Consider the following 19909-nt stretch of genomic DNA (forward strand, 5'->3'; position numbering starts at 1 on the left):
GAAGTTTTGACATCACAGTAAGGCAGACCAGTATCATCATGCCTGGACAGAGGCCTCTCCTAAAGAGACTGCCCAGCTGTACTGATCAGTCAGGAGAAGAATATTGGACTGTTCAACTGGTTCTTAAAGATTTGTTGTGTAGTTGGTTACATACAGTATTGGTCTTGGCACGGGAGGAGGTTGGCATGTTGACCCTTTCAGATCAACTAAACTAAACGTGGATATAACCCACATTGGTGTGATCTAAAAGAACGATTGATGTCTCGTGATATACGACGCGCAGAAAACCACTGTCAAGTAGTGCAGCTCAGTATATCGATACTACAATAGTATTGCAATAACCTGCCATTAAAAATTAGCAGCAGTACTTTGAGAATTACAGTCTCTTAATAAGGACTGAACTTCCTTTGAGTTGCGTCGATGTGTGACAGCAGGGTAGTGTGTGTGTGTGCAGTGCTCCACTTCCACTCCCTGCAGGAATAGCAAGCATGCCAACCAGTACTTAAGCCTCTGCACCGGCAAGAGCCCTGGCCCTTGGTTTCCAGGTTGTCTGTCGATCACATTCTTATGGATGCAATCTTTCATAAATGCCTGGAGGGAATTTTTTTCAATTTGGTACAATCGTCCACTTGGACTCAAAGACGAACCAAATAGATTTTGTTAGTGGAAAAGGTCAAAGATCAGTTTGACCTCACAAAACATGTTGTTGGCCGTGTCTCAAGACGTTCTGTGAAAGAATTTCACACAGATGTCAAAGAGGAGGGCCTTTATTCAATGCCGTAACTCATTTAGTGGGATACTGAATTGATAACACTAATCGTGGGTAGCCACAGCTCATTGTAGGGAGGGTGCGAGTGAGAAGGGTTACAGGAAGGCCTCGATTTTGTCCCTTGTCCACCTCTTCACCACTGCCTCCACACGGTCCAGTTCCGACCTGATCGCCTGGCTGGCGTTGCTAGCACTACAGATCTGCAATAACCTGTTGCACGCAACGAAGGAGCTCAGTCAGGAAGAACAGTCTGTCCGGTCCAGTGGATGTTATTGATTTGGACCCCAAGGTATTTGTATGAGTCCACCCTCTTCATTCACTTCCTCTACCTGGATGACAACCATGGTAGGTTGATAATCCACCACAAGCTCATTGTTTTTGCCGATAATGAGCTTCAAGTGAACCATGTGACAAAGCTCTCCATCAGTCCTCTGTATAACTCTTGTGATCGCTTCCATTTTGCCAGAAAATACACCAATGCCTTTTATTAAATTCCTTCAAGACTTCCTTTACTACACGAGTCTGGACTGACATGAATGCAAACAGCAACTTCATCTACTTTAGTTTCTCTTATATGCTGCAGCCTTTATGCAAACAGAACAACAGACGTGGCTGTGAGTGCGAGTGCTCTCGCCAACCGTCCATGGCTTGTTGACAACGACGATGCACAGACGAGTGAAATGTGGCATTTTTCGCTTATGTAACTGACCGTCGGGGCAAGCCCACGGACACCACAAAGCACGTCGGTAAAAGAGGTTTTAAACCCACACAGACCAAAGGAGCCAACATATCTACTTTGGCAAAGCATCTCACCGACAAGGTATTCATTGTTTTGAGAGATTCAAAGAGCGACAGCTTAGAGAATGTAATAGATAACATAATTACATGTCCTCAAATAGTCAGACAAGCATGATTTGTTTTGCAAACTTTTTTCAACATCTGAGTTTTACAAGCCACTTAAGGGCTCTGATACCTGCTTTAGCTTATCATCAAACAACAAAGAATGATCTGTTGTCCAATATATTATTCTATTACTTTTCCTGATGTTTTAAATTTTTGCCATAGCATCATTTTAAGCATCAGTAGTGAGATATTTAGACAGATTTTTGGTATTCTTTGGTTGTGACAACACGACTGTCAAGCAATCATTATCTTGAGCAAAGAGATTTGTCCTCTCCGAGAACTCCAAAGAAACCATCCAGTGACAACATTCATTTACCTGCAGAGCCATTCATATTCTATGACATTTCACAAATGATTGCTTCTCTCCAGAGTCTATCCATCACTGTTTTACTCCAGTGATTTAGGAGGACTCTCCACTTCATTATGAGAGAGTTTGAACAGCACACAGGTGATAGACACATTTGCCAAAAACTGTATCCGTAGCAGGGTTTAAACATAATTCTTTGCTTTACACCACCAACAGTGCAGTGACCTCTGTGAAAAGATACTCCGACGAAATTTGACTCTTTGCTTCATTGACCGTTAACAAAGACCTCTTCTTTCTGTCAGTCTGTCATGAGATTCTCAGCAGCAGCAGGAGTCTCTCCTCACCTTTTCTTCTCTCATTTGCCTCCAAAAAAAAAAAAAAAGCTGCCTCCTCTGGGAAATCTTAACACATATCTCTTACCCCTCCACCCCTCTTTTTCTAAATTTAACCCTCTTAATATATACAGTAACGATAACGTACTCGCTATTATTGTGCACTTAAAGCAACAGTTACTATAGATACATCATTCAATATGAGGGAACTTTATCTTAATCAATACATCTAGCGTAGAATATTATAGTGTTCCTTGCTGTGAGTGCTTTAATGGTTGCTTCCCTATTGATCTTGGAAATAGTGAGGGGGTTATATCACAAAGATGAATAGCATGGGGAGGTCAGATAATTAGGTCAGCACTGTAACGCTAGATTTGGTTTCCCTCGGTACTTCGGGGATTCTCAAACAAACCACAAAGTTTCAATTACAGTGTGTATAAAGAGAAATACTAAGAGGGGTGGACGGTTTCGATTTTGGTCTCCATTTCTCTGTTACTCCATTAACATTCTAGCACCACATATACACACAGTCAATGTGGTGATAAATACATTAGCTACCATAAACAATAGTGGTACAATAGTTCCATTTATTTTACTGTCCTTCCTATTCAGACTAACCCTTTAAGCGGGTCTGCATATTGATCCATCCTTGTGAGTTTTTCTGACTCTGGGCAGGAACAAAACTCCAGTAACTGAACCCTTTTAGAAAGTTGGACTTCATGTAGAAATTTGGCAAATGACAATTCAGCAGTGGTATTTACCTTCATTTTTGGTCACTGCTGCAAATCCATATTGTTCCAGGCAGCCTCTTTTCCTTTTCTTTTAAGAATCAATAGAGCTGATCGGGTACAGATTGGTCGCACTGGTCAAGAATCATGACTTTGCTTTGTAACACTACAAAGCAACACTGTGTTAACCAGACCTTTATGGTGAAGTCAACGGGAATCGAAGGAGTGACAAAGAAATTCAGCAACATATTTCTGTAAGCTACGGCCGGAGAGTTTGTCAGAGTATAATTACTCAGCAAGAAGGCATTTCGCTTTTACACAGCTTCAGTCAGGGTCCTTTGCTATCGCCTGAGCGAGGCACTGGCCAACAGCTTTCTTTTTCTGTCTCTCACTGTGCTGTACACATGCAGCGTTATAACACACTCCCATATTCACAGTGCAAAACTGTCCCTGTGTAGGGAGGCTGCTACAGGCTCAGAGACCATCATTAAAGTGCTACGTGAACCCTTGGTGATGCAGCAGAGAAAGAAATCCATTACACTGAGGAGTTTCCCACAAAAGCAAGATTGGAATGGAGAAAAAATGATTAAGAAGAAGAAAACGGCATGAAGCAAATATGTCAAGCTCAAAAGTTTAAACACCAAAAAAAAAGACCCAAAAGCCTTTGCATAGTAAATCACTAAAACCCAAAACACCGTGACCTTTCAATGAATCTAACAGCTCTTTCTGTGCCTAAACCAAACTCAACCTGAACTATAGTTTTATTACATAACACATTATTAAACAGTGATGTGGAACAGTTTCAGAAGGTCCAGACAAATTATGCCGACCTGCCGATAGTGGGGTCACATCAGAAATGGACAAAAAGCAAAGTTAATTGTTTGATTTGAGGGCTTTTTGACACAAAACTGTGTCAACACTGTTTGTCTGCTGTTACATAATTATCAAATATTGTGTTGATTGAGAATTATTCTAGAATTATTCCTTCTAATAAACATTTTCTTGTTATTTTTAAGTCAGCTTGTACAGAAAGTCTCTCTCGATATTTTTGTAACGCAAAAAATGTCAGTATTTGCCATCATTAGGGATTCTGTAGGGAAAAAAAAAAACATAGTTTACATTTATTTCCCCACCACTACCTCCTGTGGTTTGTGTAAATCCCGTCTCACCTCTTCTAACACATCTTGAAAGTTCACCTTCACCTATTGTTTGCGTAATTCTCTCTTAAATGTGTCTGCAATAAGGAGAGAGGTGCTCTGGGACTCTACAGTGGCCCAACAAGCGCTAAACCATCTTTGTCCATCTGACCCACTTCCTCCTCTTTCGTTACTTCTTTCAGCTTCTTTAACACTTGCACGTCTGCAAAACAGACGGCGGAGTAAATATTGTCATTTCTAAACAAAGCGAGTGTTCAGAGGAAGAGTAACAATGCTTCTGTATATTGATGGAAAACTGTTGGCCAATTTGGGTGACAAACTTCCCACTTCCTACTTGTCTACACGCAGCAGAGGCATTAATCTGTCTTCACATCACATCTGGTAATTCTCCATCGGTTCTGAGCTGTTGCGCAACTCTTGTACCAGCGAGCATGAAAAGAAATCTGAGAAGAGATGATCTATTGAATGCATCACAAAAGACAGCTGTGATGTTTGGCCTTGGAACCTGTTGATGGTGACTGCTCTAGCAGTAGGCCTGTCACACCGACTACTTTCTCAGTCATCGCCATAGAGCAATTCTTACTTGACGTGTTGGATAAGGTGTTGAGGCCTCTGGACTCCACTTTGCAGAGCTCTGGGTGTCTCTCACGCGCATATTCTTATGTCAATCTGTGTATAAATGTGTGAGGACGGAGCGGACAGACCACACACACACACACACACACACTTCAGCCTGTCCTTCACAGGAATGTAACTTTCATTTCCAAGAGGATACTTTAGTGACACTGTAGATCCATGCATCAATCTACTTGGCTTCCTCGTTTGGCCTCAAAATGCAGTACGAATAATACAAAATAAACTCCAGAAGCATTGCATACATAATGAAATTACCTCACCCTCGTTGGCATGCTGCTGCATAAAAAATAATTGGGAGAGTGAACCACACACACAGACATGCAACCATACACTCACTCACTCACTCTCTCTCTCACACACACACACACACACACTACAAAGTGTGACCTTCAGGTTTGATCATCTGCAATGCAGTGATTAGTTTTATTGGTCTGGAAGTAGACTGCATTGATAAGACTTTTTCCTCCTCATATGGAGTTCACATCATCTGTGCTTCTTTTATATGTTGCAGAATTTGCATGTCCTGTGAATCAATGAAGTGATCAGATAAACATTGTATTTCCCATGTTTAACCCTGCCTGCTGTCATGATATGTGTTAAGTTGGACTATTTTAAAAAAGGGTTTCATATTTGCGGAACTGTTTCAAAACTCTTATCCAACAGCTCACCAAGCTCTCTGCTGGGACTCACCATGCTCTTCTTCTGCCTTTAGTGCCTTGCGTACACGCCGCTCCACAATCTTAGCAAAAGACGTCTCCATATCTGGTAGCAAAAAGCCTACGCTGGGTCACGCTCGATTTCCCTCAGTTAGCTTATGATAAATTTAACTTTACTGGTTCAGAATAAGCAGATCCTTTGTACAGCTGCACGGGTTTTTACACCCCTTTGGATGTCTCTCACAAAGCTTGACACAACCTTTTAACCCAGTCGCACAAGCATGGCCACCTTCACACACATATACTGCACACACACACACACATACCGCGCCTGTCAACCACTTGTGAAGACCCCACCACCAACTACCAAACAGGACCATCCAACATACAGATAACATGTCCCACAGATAGCACTGACACCTTCTCAGCTGGCTGGAGGTAACCTGCAGAAATGTCAAGTGCGGTCACGTCACGGCTAAGTGGTGTTGGTGAAACGGCAACTTACTCACTGCGTATATGGCATGCGACAGCGAGTAGGACTGTGCACTGGCCCCCCCCCCAAAAAAAGGTAAATATTGTGCAGCTGGTGTATTTAGCTACAAGTTGTTTGTACAGGAGTGTTTCAGCTTCCACTCTGTCCCCTGGTGCTGCATCTGTCTGGTCTCTGTACCTGAGTGCTTCGCCGGCTCTAGCCTAGCGTGTACAGCTAAAAAACAGCTGGCCTTTCTGCGCAAAGAGCCGAGCACTCACCACCACAAACAGGTTACTTAGTCACTGTCCTCCCCATCATCTCTCCCTCTCTCTCTGTGTCAGAATAAAGGACAACAGCCACGGGGGAGGGGGGGGCAGCCTAAAACTGAATTGAACTTCAAGACAGGTATGTTGAAGAGGTGAATGAAAACAAGAACTTCCAAAAGGTCATCGTAAAAACGTTGACAAAGCTATGCAAGCGCCCTGAACGAAACAGGAAGGCAACAAAGTGTTGGGCTTGCCAGGTGTGATGAATGGGACAGAAGCTGTAGGGCTGGTGCCATTTTTTCTTTCTTTCTTTCTTCCAGCAAAAGTGTTTGGAAGTGTTCCACTGCTCCAAAACAATGTATACAGAAATGAATGCATACACAGCGAGAGAGAGAGAGAGGGGGGGGGAGATCGAGACAGAGAGAGAGAGAGAGAGAGCAGGGGAGAGACAGAGGCAGCAGCAGCACAATACTGCCTGCTGCACTGCAGCAAAAATCTACACAGCATACCGTAGCCACCACACAACCTCCAGCACTGCACAGAGCAGACCCCCGAACGGAGGGAGAGGAGCGAGGCAGACAATGTGCATGTGTGGGAAACAGAAGAAAAGTGAATGACAAAAGAGAAAGCAAGACGTTCATTTTGTTAGTATGCGCCTTTTTTTTTCTACGACATTCCACAAATCAATCACAATCAAATCAAAAACCAAGAGGACTTTGTATGAATCTGCGAAAATGTGCACGCAGCACGTTTAGTTAAACAAAGCCGGTCGGTCCCAACCTGTTACAAAGCTCAGTGTTGACAACCAACTGCTCGTCTAAGCACACATTTAAAGAATGCTTCAGGTGCTGGTGAGGCAATAATGTGTTACTCATAAATCCATCTGTTTGAGGGCTTTTCAGATTCGCAACACTGCATTGAGGTTTATGATATTGTGAGGATGGATTTTACTGTTCTAGAAAGCACGAGAGAGAGAGAGAGAGAGAGGGCAGGTCCGTTCCGTTTTCATTACAGTGATTGCAAAGTAAACGGTAGAAATATAGCATTAAAAAAATAATCTAAAAGGAATGTGCGCTTTCACGTATTTGATTGGACCGACGCTAAACGCTCGGGGAGCTTAAGTCTTTCTGAACGTGACCAAACAACCAAACTATAGCCAAAGATAAAGAAAGGTTTACCAACCACTGGACATCTAATGCAAAATTAAAATTCAAAGCCATCTAGTACTGATTAGTCACTGCTGAATGGCAGATTACCATGAGTGGTTAGAAGCAAAGATACTGAAAGACTGAGTGACCGCAATCTGGTCATTGAGACAGACCTGGCAACTCAGAGAAAACAGTTCTGCCAACAAGTAGAGACAATGCTTCACTGTAGCCTGTGGAAAGAAATTAAAACGTTAAGTTAAAATAAAACTTCAATACCGAGAACTAAACACACTCCCAAACCATGTTGTTATGGAAGCCTAAAAAATACAGTGTGTCAGAGCAGGTCACAGCCTGAGGGAAAACCAACAGAACAACTGCAACAGCAACTAAGAAAACAGACTCAGTTTTATTTTTAATGCTTCTCTTTTCTCAAATAGTTCTCACCATCTACACTCCACAGGTAAAAATCACATGTGCAGACCTTTTGCTGTCTCTTTGCATGTCAAGTTTACAGTATAATTTATGGAGAGAGAGAGAGAGAGCGAGAGAGAGAGAGCGAGACTTCTCCCGTCAGTAGGGAGCACACACTCAGATGATGGACAACAGTAATAAATGAGCTACAGGCCAACAGTGAGTCATGAAATCATATCAGCAATCAATCATAATCAAATCATTAAAATGTACTTCCAGCACAGGAAAGAAGCGGACCCAGCCGACCTCGCTCCGTGCTTCTCTCCACAAGCCCTCATTGCTCTAAAACAGTACAGCAGCAAGCCATCGCTTTAGCAGCGTGCCTCTGGCTGTAGGATTTGTAGTAACGCGTACTGTGGCTCAATAACACAAACACACACACACACACACTAACGCCAGTATGTTCAGTCTGGTGTGTTTGATAAAGGTTAAAGACGCTACATTCCTGTCACTGGAGCCACAGGGAACATGACCCAAGCTCCTCGCCGTGTGCCACAGCAACATGCTAATGTGACTGCATCATATTCCAGTCCTAGTCGACTGATAATTATTACTGATAACACAGGGACGCACTCAGCGCCGTCGGCCCGTACACCCTTCAGCTGCTGGTTATTTTTCTACCTTAACATCTCGTAAAATATCAGCAGGGTTAGAAACTGCTAGAAACTAATGATTGCCATGAATGTTGCTTTCTCGTGGTACCACGACCTCTGTTGTGTTTCTGCCATTATTTGGTTTTCATAATCCACTTCAGTGGTTTGTCAGATTAATTTTCTACAGTATCAGTTTGCTTTCTATTGGATTTATTTCATCTCATCTGTATGTTTTCCACTTATTTTACTTATTTGTATTTCTATCGAGCCCCGTCAAGCATGGCGTTTTCTGTCCTCATCCTGGGCACCCGCAGTGTGTCTTATTCACAGAACTGAATTTCTATGATTCAATCCTCAAAAACAATCATTCAGAACCACACTGAGATCCTTTCGTGTCACTTGCTCCAGTATCATCTCCTGATTTAAGCAGGTTACAACAGTTCTAAGAGATCACTTGTATGCGATGACCACTGACCACATGTACAATCAACAATAGACCTCTTCCTCATGGGGTTCTGGTAACACTATTACTTTGATAAAGAAGGTATTAGAAAATAGGGAGATGGAGTGAGGGGACAAAGAGTAAGACAGCAAATGGTAATGGATGAAAGGCTAAGCCGTTTACAGAAGCAAGTCTACAGGAGGCAGAGTTAAAACCATAAAACATCTAAAAACATGGACTAGTGTGACATCAGTCATAGTCATCATTTCTCTGGGGGCATTTTGAAGGGAATTTTGTCAGTTTGTGAGCTTGTGTGGATCCGGATGTTGACTGTCCATGATGAAGAACTGTCTGTGATCCATGACTGTGGCAAATACCTGAAATCTGGCTATTTACTTCACATCAGTGAGCCTCGTCAATATATCTGGTGACCACTTAATGCCCCTCATGCAGACAATCATACCTTAGCAGCCTCTCAGATTGCGTGATGTTGACTTGTACGGCTGAAATTATAGTTCTCGTCAGCAGGAGTCATACTCCCTTTAAAAACATCTCCACAATAATCCTGTCAGCCTTCAATCTAAAGAGGAAATGTCAGTAGGTGAGAGGAGTATTTAGAAGTGAGGTTGCTGGCGGAGGTTAAGTGGTGTTGCCATCAAATGAAGGGGAAGGGCTACAGTGAGTGCACAAGAGTGGAGAACAGCAGGTTTGGTATAAATATCAATACAAATTTGACATTACTAGAATAATGCAAAGAGTTATTTGGTATTTAGTTTCACTCCAATAAGGTACAGCCTACCTGATAAACAAGACTACAGCACTAAAAATATTCATGACATTCAAGTGCTAATAGTAGCAACAACTGCACCGAGTCAGGAACTGGTACCAATTTAATACCAATTCTGGCTACATTTCCTTCTCTCTCTCGTAGGTGAGTCACTGATGTCAAACAAAGAGGAAAGCTTGCCACCTGCTGTGTTAAGTTTTTAAGGTTTGACTGTTTATAGTGACAGCATAAAACTGCCACAAATAACGAGAAATGGGATATCATCGCTTAGAGAGCACGTTTTATTCCTTTTTTTGTCTCTCAAAAAAAAAAAAAAAAAAAAACACTTGCTAATGGACACAAAGTCACACTGGAAGTGATGTCACAATATCGTAACTTCTGGTTTCTATCAAATTAGCAAGGCATAAAAGGTTGCGGTTAGGGGGAAGAGCAGGTCGACCGCCAATCACAGGGATGGCGGTTCGATCCGCCCCCTGTCCACATTATCAAAGTGTCCTTGCGGTCTTGGACCCTGCATGCTAGCTCGCCGTTATCGGTGTGTGAGTGAGTGAGCCTGAGTGGGTGTGTGAGTGGCAAAAACCTTGTATGTAAATGTATAATCACATTGTCCCGTTCAACAAGGCTGCCCACACAACAGGCATTAAAATACAAGACTGAGGTTTAACAATGCTCCCTGTGTGACGGCAGCGATGCACGGCGGTGTCAAATCACTATTGATTACGCAGATTGTATGTTACCGGTAGTTGACGATCGTGGTGAACAAAAGCCCTCCACAAAGCCCATTAAACTGTCCTCATCTGCATTCACAGTGTTAACATCAACAACATGCATTTTTGGTAATGATGATGAGCCTCCAAGTATCTGTGTCAACTCTGCTGCACAACTATTCAAACTTCTGGTCACCTAAATCAATAATCTCATCGTCTAAATGCATTATGTCCTCTTGCTCTTCATCTCCATCTCGCCCTCTCCCTCCCTCTCTCATCACTTTGTCACTTTATTGTGAATCAGAGCACAGCGCACAGGAGATCAGCAGCTCCAGGAAAATCACAGCGGCTACCATGTGTCCAGTCCTCCGGGATCCTGGAAGATGTGTCATGTGTTAAAGAGAGCCTGCTCGGAGTGTGTTACACCCCTGCTCCTCACACAACGCCACACCTTCGCTCACATAAGTGGGGGATGTGACACACAGCTCCTACTATTAAGGGCAGAGGATGAGCCAAATTACAAGATGATTAATGGAGCCTCCATAAGACACAGGGCAGAAAACCAAGTGGGGAAAAGCACAGGCTATACTATCCTGCAGTGATGACTATTTTGAGATGTGCCTCCATTTCCTGGGGAAAAAAAATGAGCTTCCAAAATTGTGTCTGTCTTCAGTTGAGCCAGTTATTGAGAACTGAGGTCAGTGTAATCAGGAAAACCTTGAAATTAACCTCATATGGTAATTTGAAGAATAAAAAAAAAAAAAAAAAAACTTGTTAAAAATTTGTTAAATTTAAAGATTTAATGGAGATTATTGGCAAAATATTACATGCAGACACTCTAATACACATAATGAGCAGAAGTGTATAAATGTGTTTAAAAATACTATACAAGTAATGACCGTTAAATCCCTCCTCAGTGATTTTCAAATCCAGGTATCTGTCTGCAGTAGTCCATCAAATAAGTGCAAGAGCTCCTTCTGGTAGACCACCATGAGCGGCATATTTACATCACCATCATCGCGGCAAAAAGACACGTAAGTGCTCTTTTCACAGCCTTAACATCCTGTGTGAGTATCAAAAAACGCTGGCTAATGTTTTGGCACCTGATAAGCCTTCAAATTCATAGATCCATTAGTCAAACTAGACTTCCTAGATTGTATTTCATTGTTTCAGTGTCTGAAGCAACATGGTCCCGCCAATGAAAGGGGCTGCGCTGGCAAGTCTTGTTTTTGTCGTTAGTCGTTTTTGTCTTCACAACCATGCTGCTCTAAAAATGTGTTTTTAAAGTCGTTTTACTGTAAAGCCGGTCGTCTTGAGATTAGCAATTGGTCTCAGTGACACACTTTAAAAAAAAAAAAAAAAAAGTGACTATGGTCAACATATTAGAGAAGAAGAATAGAGATTTCACTGACCTCAAATGACTCAGAATGATTGAAGACAGCAAAATCCATAAAACTGGCAACTGAGAAACTATTTATTACACCATCTGAAGTTATTCCTTCAAATGTGACAAGAATGCGTTAGCACCCGTTCACAAATGGACAATTTCATCCCACTTCAAACATAACTCAAAACAGCCACAAAAGCAAATCTGCACTGAGACCCCATGGAAAAAATAAAAAATAAATAAATCAATCAATCAAATCAATTGCTTTGGAGCATTTGTTAGAGGTTTTTCAGCATGACTACTTTGATTATGATTTGTATGCGTCATGTTGACAGCCTGATAAAGAAAAACATATGAAACATTTCCCCACAAAGCTGCCTAAATTTTGCTGAATCAGAATTCAGAGTAATCGCATTGTAATTCTCAGTCAGCCGCATGACGTTCCCTCACCGCAGGTAGCAAACTGCATCTGTGACTCGGATCACAAAGCAATCAGCGGATAGTCGCTGCTCACTCACATCCTCACTTGCTGTTCATTCTGAGGATATTTGTTTGGCCTTTAACGAGGTTGCAACAAACATGCCGGGTATTCGATGTGTTGCTTACGCCTACTTACGTTCAAGCGAGTTTTGTTATACATCAACATTTTCAGCGAAACAGAAATGTCATCTTTGTTGGGAAAGGACAGAAGCATTAGATGATCTACCAAAAAGAGATGTAACCTTTTAAAACGGTTACCTGGGTCGCGACTGTTTATTCGAAACAACGATATTATCTCTGATGTCTTTAATCTACTAAGTGCAAGTTGCAATAAAGGGAAGCCTCCCTTGCACCATTAGCCAGAAACACAAGTCCATCTGTGCTTCACCTGTTTTTAGAAACGCTGTTACTGCCTGATATGTAAGCCAACGCTGCTCTGCTGAAACGGACTCCCTGTCGTTTAAGCACTGAATGTTTAGAGCTGCATTCACAGATTTTCTGGACACTTGTGACAAGCAGAAACAAGTTGAGATGGCAAACAGCTGATCATTTACACATCCAGCAGGAACGGACCAACAACACCATTCACATGGAGTCATGCGACTGGCAGCTTGATAAATGCAGCACCAATATTCACCGTCCCTTTAACTCTGGCAGTTTTTAAATCACGTGACTCAGCGGTGCCAGCGTTTGACATAGATGTTTAATAAAAGACGTCAATACAAACCGCACCAGTGGATTTTCATTTTTGCATTTACGCCGACACTAATAAACATCTAACTAAATATAAATGGTAAACAGCAATGTTTTAGATAAGCTATATATAGCCATCCCCTAACCTATGAGATCTGTTCCATTTCATGCCGTCTCCCCTCCAACTAAGCTCCCATCAGGCCTAAATTTGAGGAAACCATCCGCCTGGAGATCCAGTGGCCTGGGTCACCCTCAGGCAGAACCACATGTCCCATCATTCCTCTCAACGCTGCAAACGGGAGCATCTGGGAAGGAACCCAGAGCATCCTGGGAGATGCTCCATGTAAAGTCAGATTTATTTTCTATAGACATTAATCCTGCCCTTCTCCAGCCCACTTCCTCTCTTCTTCTTTGCTCTCTTTTTCCTTCCCTCTCTCTACATGCGCTGTATGCACGTTTGCCCTCTCGTATGAGCTGATTTGTATGTAAACTTGATTGTCTCTCAGAGGGAGGCAGAAAGGCAGCCAGGAACTTGAATCTCATCACCCCTGCAGGTCATATTTCTCAAGAGCAGGGCAGACACAGCCCAAATTAATTCACTGTGGAAACCGATGATGCCGCTGCCGCCATCACGCCCCAAAAAAGATGAGAGTGGAACAATGTTTCTTGTTGACCTGTGACATACCCGCAGCGGTTACATGCAACTTCAGCTTGCTTTTCAAAATGATCACAAAAGCAAAACGGGAATCATAGCACAAAGTTTTTATACCGCCTTGAGCAGAAAAAAAAAAAAACAGTCCAAGTTCAAAATAATCTTCCCTTATTATAACCACACACTTTTACCTCCTGTTCCTGTACTCAGTTGCATTGTGAAGATGTGTGCGCATTCAGCTATTTTTAGAAACAAAAGGTTCAGTGATGTGAAAGTGTTTTTAGCCTTTTAAATGTGCAGGCATTAGTTGACTGTTAAATCCTAGCTGCGAAGGGCCACAGCGTGCAAAACTCATATGCATTATCAGAAATGCTCCTGCAGTTTTGCCATTTACAAAACTAACTGCAATGTTTCTGTATGAAACCTAGCAACATGCCACTGTGGTTGGAGGAGGATATTTTTAGCCAACCCTGCTGTTATTCTAATTGTAGGAGTTCTTGTTTGAATCTTTCCCATCCCCTTTAATTACACCGCCGTTTCTTTGTTACCACAAATTAAACCAGTGTGGGTATGTTACGAATAAATGAATCAAGCATCTTTTCACTGTATGAAAATCCAAAACAGGTAGGATTTTGGAAAAAGCTGAATTTGAGATTCTTTTGCTCTTGCTCTGAGGTGAGAATGAGACAAAGGAGAGACGCCGGCTGCATAATCTGAGTTATTAAAACGCATATGTAATTTCAGATTACACTATGGGAGTCTCTGCTCAGCAAAGCACAGAGCACAGTATAAAGAATATCTCACATGGGAAAAGTTGATATGACAGCAGACAGCATCTAGACGTATGAACGTGCATCAAGGGGTCATTCAACATGCTGACACAGTTGTTTAGTCATGAACCTGTCAACTGCACTTTATAGCCACATGTCTGTGTGAACACAGGAAAATCATTGTCCACACAGGTGCCTTTTGTTTAGGTGTCAAATCAAAGCACATTTTCTGAGATCTCAGTTTTAGCACTAGTACAAGCTAGTCCTCCGTTAGGCAGTGTGTTTAGCCATACTAGAGACTCAAATAAATTATCTTGGGTCACAGATTCATGGGTGTGAGGTCAAGCTAGATCTTAGGGTTAAAGCTCCAGCGTGCCCATGGAGCAAACAACAGCAGAAGCATCGCGGCGCAGAAGCTTCGGTTCGGCTTCCTGACGCTGTCACACCGACTCAACACAGTTGAGTTTCACTTGATGCGCTACGAGCCGTCCTCACGTGGATGCCTGGGAGTGACAGTACAGGTCACAGACTTGTACTGTCACTCTGCTGTCAGTGAGCCGCTGCAGTGCTACTCTGAGGAAACCACCTGCTGACTTCACACATCTACTGCGATTCTGCTCTTTCAGTAACCTGGCAGTGTGTCCTCCACGCTCACAGCATTAGGAAAGCATAAAGCCCAAGAAATGTCAGTGAGCACACATCAGTTGTCTGCCTTTATTTCACATGGCAGTCCATGATGTAACTTTATTATCTGATGTTTACCGACAAATGCCCTCATTAGACCCCGGTCACTAATCTTAGCTATACGATCCTTTCTATGACGTTCTTTTAGTTTTAACACGACAACTCTGCGGTCATCTGGACAATCACTAACGCTACATAGGCTGCAGGCATCTCCATCCCCTCCACTCAGCTAGCCCATTACTTAATTGACTTAATGAAGTATGTTCACTCAGACACACGTACCCATGCTGGGACATGAGAGTGAACGTTAAGGGTTGGCCAGCAATGTACCAGACCACCAACACTAAGGGCAAATCCACCATAGATAAAACAAGCATTACTAGAAAACAGAGACATGGCTTAAATATTATTTACAAGTCGGTGGCATTAAGAGGCTAAAAGGCCATAAGTGAATGTGTAGTCTCTGCATGACGACAGCTTTCCATATGCGCTCTAGAAAAGTGAGTTATGTTGACCCAGCTTATTCATTTGCACCAGAATCTTATCCAGAGTGTCGTGAACTGAAAGTGACAGCTTCTACAGAGTAGATGGATCCAAACGGAGCTGATACGTTATATAAAACATATAATGTCAGTGCCATGCACTACACACTAAGGCACGCAGGAACACTGTAACATGGCTCCCACATAAAACCAAGAAGTCTCTTTCAAGAAATACTCCACGCATATCAACCTCATCAAAACAGCTGAGACTAAAGCATCACTACTTAGTCTGAAACAACAGAGCGAAGATTGACTTCCTCCTTTCTGCAGATTGAATGGAAATTTCACAATGTGAGTGAAAACGAAAGGGAAGCAGACAAATCGGAAAGGCCGGAAAATGAACGGGCAAACAACTCCAAGCTTGATCTAACTTTTATGACACCATGTTTCACAGCGTCTACCATGACAACAGTTTAGGGTACTAAAACATACACATACACACTCACAGATAACGATCTCTACACGCAGACACATATTAAAACCCCAGAAGATCTCACCCCCTCAGGTAAATATTAACCCACGATAGGCAAGAAGCAAAGTGCCATCTGCTGGAGCAGAGGGAGCTTTAGGAATCAACACTTTTAGCCTCTTCAGATGCTCTGCTGATGAACACAAAGTTTGTCTCTAGTTTTTGTGCGTGGAAAGAGATACAGATGACAATATCGGCATTACACAACAGATGCTTCTATGTTGACACAGACTGACAGTCTTATTGATACAATCCGGTTGGCTTAGCCTCTCTGTGTTCTCTCAGTTATGTTGTGCTTCTAAAAATACAGCCAAAGAGCTGGAGCACTATATCTAGGCCTTTGCAGCTCAGGCACTATAGCACTTTACACCTGCCTCTGCTGACAGAGGGCCACAAAGAGGATTCTCTGTCCTTCTATGACAAAGGTACTAGAAAATCCTCCCTAAGGTTGTTTAAGGCACCTCTGTGGCTGCAACAAATGTGTTGTGTGATTCGTCTGCCAGCGTACATTCAATGAGTTAGCAGTTTTTAGTCATAGGAAACAGTACTGCACCCCACTGACACAGTCTGCATCTTGGCCTACTTCATTTCCCAGTAAACTACTGGCTCTATCTGCTGCTTCGGCACAAACCCTGACAATTTAGCCCACTCCACCAGTTTATGATAATTCAACAATGAGCCTCCTCCACAGGGTAAATGTGGGCCACTCTCACTTTGAGCGGCACATGGCTTCAAATCTCAGACACCTGACGGTGAGTCTAAGCTTTGATCGATGGGCTGGAAGGTGTTGAGCTCCACTTAGGGAAGTTAGTGTCCTGCTGTTTCTTTTCCACTGGGCAGTAATCAGTCACTTATCCCCCCTAAGAGCTGAGGCTTAGCCCCAGATTGTGCCTTTCATGTAATCAGCATTTTTACATTTCAAACCTTTGCACAGACAAATTCACATAACCGTGCTATCAAGATAAATGTGAGCCAAACAAGCCACGTGTGACAACACTTACCGCTGTTTGAGATACGTCCAGCTTATTTAGAGTCCTTTCAATAACAACAACAACAAAAAACTTCCCTTTGCTGCACAAAGAGACAATATTTTGACGCATGCCAAATTTGTTTGATATCCACGGGTGCCATGCTGCCCCTCAAAGCAAACAAAGATGGCCGCAGGAAATGACATCATCTTTATACCAGAAATGTGCATGAAAGCATTTTATACTAAATAAAACATACAAATACTGTGTAAATAGAATATAAATATAAACTTGAAGCTCAAAGTAGTCCTGACTAACCATTAATTGCTTGTTCATGAGTCTGATCCAGATCTGCTCCAAAGTTTAATGGGCTCTTCCTTGGCCCGTCACACCTTTCCACCAAGTTTCAAGAAAATCGGTTCTTGGCAGAAGAAATGCAACATATTGATAAATTATTCCTGTTTGGAAGCGCTTATTTGAGCAAGGCGTTATGCCACTTCCTGCTTCGATGTGTTCTTGGCCAGCAGTTGCATTTGCACCTTGGGAGAACAGTTTAAATCATCTTTATTGTGTTGCCCTCTGAACGATTTTGTCCCCGCACGATGTTTAGGAGAGTCCTGGGAGAATCTAGAAACGCCAACAAAATTAGTGCCGTTTTCAGCGTTTTCAAACCACCTGCGAGGTTTTCTCCAAAGTTTAGCTTGCAGGCCTTGCTGGTCTTCGAGGAAAGCAGCTAATTGACTCTAGCTCTGGGACTCAAATCTGATTTAACATCAGTGTTAAACTAGAAAACCGTGAGGGGCACAAACAGAGGCCAACCCTGGCTTGGCACTAATCTGACCTGTAAAAAGCAGCCTAAGCTAACCTAACAGAATGGTATAAAAACAGACCGCGCTTGTGGCTGATAGTAGACACTGTTTTTGTCTTCGCTCCTGCAGTGTCAGCAAGGCAAAAACAGTCCGGCTACAGTATGATGATGATCTACTATACTGCAGTTGCAGTGTCGAGGAACTGTACTGCTGCTGAGCACATCATCTTCAAACCCACTACATGAGGTAACAAGTAGCCCGCACTACATGCTGTTCACCTGGGGCTTTTCTCTCATACCCCTCAACAGCCTGTTGAAATAATCATTCAATGCACACTCAAGCTCTAATGTTGCATTTGATTGGCCACACCGTGGAAGTAATAACTGGCAGGGCTTTATGCGCATTGCTCTTCCACAAAAAGTCCAGAATCTGAATGTCGGCTGCTCAAGTGCAGGATTTGCATTAGTGCAGTGGAGCCCAATTCCTTTTCTCCGTGCCTCCCTGTCGGCACCTCGGCTGCCCTGGCTCTGCTTCGACACAAAAATCAACTCAAGTGCTCGTAAGAAATCATATTTCGCCAGGCCCGCATGATGAACACTGGCCTGCAACAGCCGAGAGAGAGAGAGAGAGAGACATGAAAGAATAGTCTGTCTCCTCCGGCTGGCTCGCTGAAAACACAGCGAGTAGCCCATTTAATCGTGAAGTGGTGTTGCAGAGGGTGGGGGGGGGAAATGCTGCTGCAGTAAACCCGAGGATGGAATAATCTGGTTAGGGGGAAATCACGTTGGACAGAATAACTGTGCGTGGATTTGATCCACAGAAAAAATAAAACAGATCTAGCCCGTGTGTGTGTGCGTGTGTGTGTGTGTGTGTGAGCGCTATTTAAAAAGTTAGGAGATCACGGTGCCGTGGTGATGCAGGGGGGGCTTTTTTTGTGTCTCTGTGCGCTGCGCGTCCCCAAACCTGGGCTCGCCGATAGTAGCTGCACAGAATAAGTTGTTCCCCCTCCCAGCGCCTCTGCATGATCCACTCGCTGCATAAATATGATTGCAGATCTATCACCATTACAACAAACAAACGAATAACGCAGATCCACACACACACACACACTGTCTCGCACACACATATACACACACACACGCACGCACGCACGCACAAAGTCGGCTCGCAGCGAAACGGAGGAGTAGGTATAACGGTGATGAGCTTACCACTTGGATTCTTGTTTTTCTTAAGACTCTTGCCACAAAGACACTGCAGCATATGCGTTCCTTTGCTGAAAATGTTCCAAAGAAACCACATTGATTTGGGCGAAGAGCAATCCAGTGGCTTAAACACCCAGATATAGATGAGATCCTTGCGGTTGCATAATAACACAATTGGATCAGTTCTCCAGGACAAGGCTACCAATTGTATCATAGAAAAATAGGTATATCCAAGTCCTGTGCGTTTTCATTCACGTGGCAAAAATATTCAGCATCTGTCAGACTTCGTTATAATGGTGTGTTTTCTTCTTCTGGCGTATAAAGGTTGCCTCCTCAACTAGTCGATAATAGAAAATATACTCTGTAAATTGCATGTGTCGCACCGGGAGGAGACGGGCCGCCAGTAAACAAACACAACTAACGTGAAAACAGTAAAACACGGTGGATTTCCGAGGAGAAAATCATTGCCTATTAGTTCATCACTCTGAGGAGAGGAGGGTGGATCTGCACAGCATCAAAAGCCAAGGGAGGATGCATCCTATGCACAGACTGCTGCAATGATAGCCCCAACAAAACACCACATTGCCGGATCAAGTCCAATTCGCTTCTCCTGTAAACCAGCTCGGTTGGCGAGGTCAGATGACACCAACCTCAGTTTTCATTTCTTCCAGTCCCACACCGCAACGTCTCAGCTCAAGCCAGGCTTCTTGGCGTGTGTGTGTGTGTGTGTCCGTGATTCCTGAAGTGTGCGTTTCTTCCCTTCTTCTTTTTTTTTTTTATTGTGGGGTTCACGTTCCTCGGGGCTTTTCAGCAGCACGCCACTGGCATCTCCAAAAGTGCGGTGCGCCTACAGACAAACATTTGCATGAATTTCCTTTT

General features: G+C 43.1%; 1 protein-coding gene across 1 annotated transcript in view; it reads right to left on the bottom strand.

Moving 5' to 3' along the window:
* Positions 1-19244, bottom strand: part of fgf14 (fibroblast growth factor 14) — a 93032-nt gene extending 73788 nt beyond the window's left edge. Inside the window, exon 1 of the mRNA XM_070837801.1 lies at positions 19037-19244. Coding sequence (XP_070693902.1) covers positions 19037-19244 — 208 coding nt within the window. The remainder of the gene's footprint in view (positions 1-19036) is intronic.
* Between the last annotated feature and the right edge of the window lie 665 nt (positions 19245-19909).

Source organism: Pempheris klunzingeri, chromosome 10 (genome assembly GCF_042242105.1).
Source record: "Pempheris klunzingeri isolate RE-2024b chromosome 10, fPemKlu1.hap1, whole genome shotgun sequence".
Lineage (NCBI taxonomy): Eukaryota > Metazoa > Chordata > Actinopteri > Acropomatiformes > Pempheridae > Pempheris > Pempheris klunzingeri.